Genomic DNA, 665 nt, shown 5'->3' with positions numbered 1-665 from the left:
GGACTTGCTCTGGGCTTCAGATAGGAAGTACCGGCAGTTTCATGTGGGCTTTGCCTAGTTTTTTAGGGGTTTTGGAGCAAGCTGTAGGAATTGCATCCTCATTTCCCAAAGGGAGAGGAGAGGGGGAAAGGCTTGGCCCTCAGAATAACCCTTCCCTTGCTCTGCTGCTTGTGTATTTGATGCTCACCCAATAAATTACGTTACCCCACGTCCATGACCTCTTTGCCAAGAGGATGGGAGGTGGTGGGAGGTACCCGAGACACCAAACCCCCCGTGGGGAGGAGCGTGTGTCCCCGCGGTGCGGGGCAGGAGGGCCTCAGCAAGCTCTGCGCTGCCCCAAATCGCAGCTGGGACCAGCACAGAGGGGGAGAGGTGGGTGGTGAAGCCAGAGAGGAGCAGGGAGGCTTTGGGAGAGACCAGGTTTGTTCTGCACCCCGTGTCGAGCCAGCGTGTGACCCCCAAGCCACTCGCTGAGTCGGTGACGGACCCTCCCCTGTCCCCCACTTGCAGCATGTGGAAGGTCTGAGCTCTCTCCCACCTTCGCCAGGACGCCATGGACACCGAAGGCGTGCAGCCCCAGGAGGCTTCGCTGACGGTCAACGAGCAGGTACAGGCATCGCCGGCTCCCTCCCTGCTGCACCCCACAGCCGGGAGGGCCAAGGAGT

At 60.8% G+C, this 665-nt stretch overlaps 1 protein-coding gene across 1 annotated transcript in view; it reads left to right on the top strand.

Moving 5' to 3' along the window:
• The first annotated feature begins 553 nt into the window (after nt 1-553).
• POU6F1 (POU class 6 homeobox 1) overlaps nt 554-665 on the top strand; it is a 12,424-nt gene continuing 12,312 nt past the window's right edge. Inside the window, exon 1 of the mRNA XM_009882428.1 lies at nt 554-607. Within this exon, the coding sequence (XP_009880730.1) occupies nt 554-607 (54 nt within the window). The remainder of the gene's footprint in view (nt 608-665) is intronic.

Source organism: Charadrius vociferus, unplaced genomic scaffold (genome assembly GCF_000708025.1).
Source record: "Charadrius vociferus isolate BGI_N301 unplaced genomic scaffold, ASM70802v2 scaffold1163, whole genome shotgun sequence".
NCBI lineage: Eukaryota > Metazoa > Chordata > Aves > Charadriiformes > Charadriidae > Charadrius > Charadrius vociferus.
This window is presented reverse-complemented; position numbering and strand designations above follow the sequence as displayed.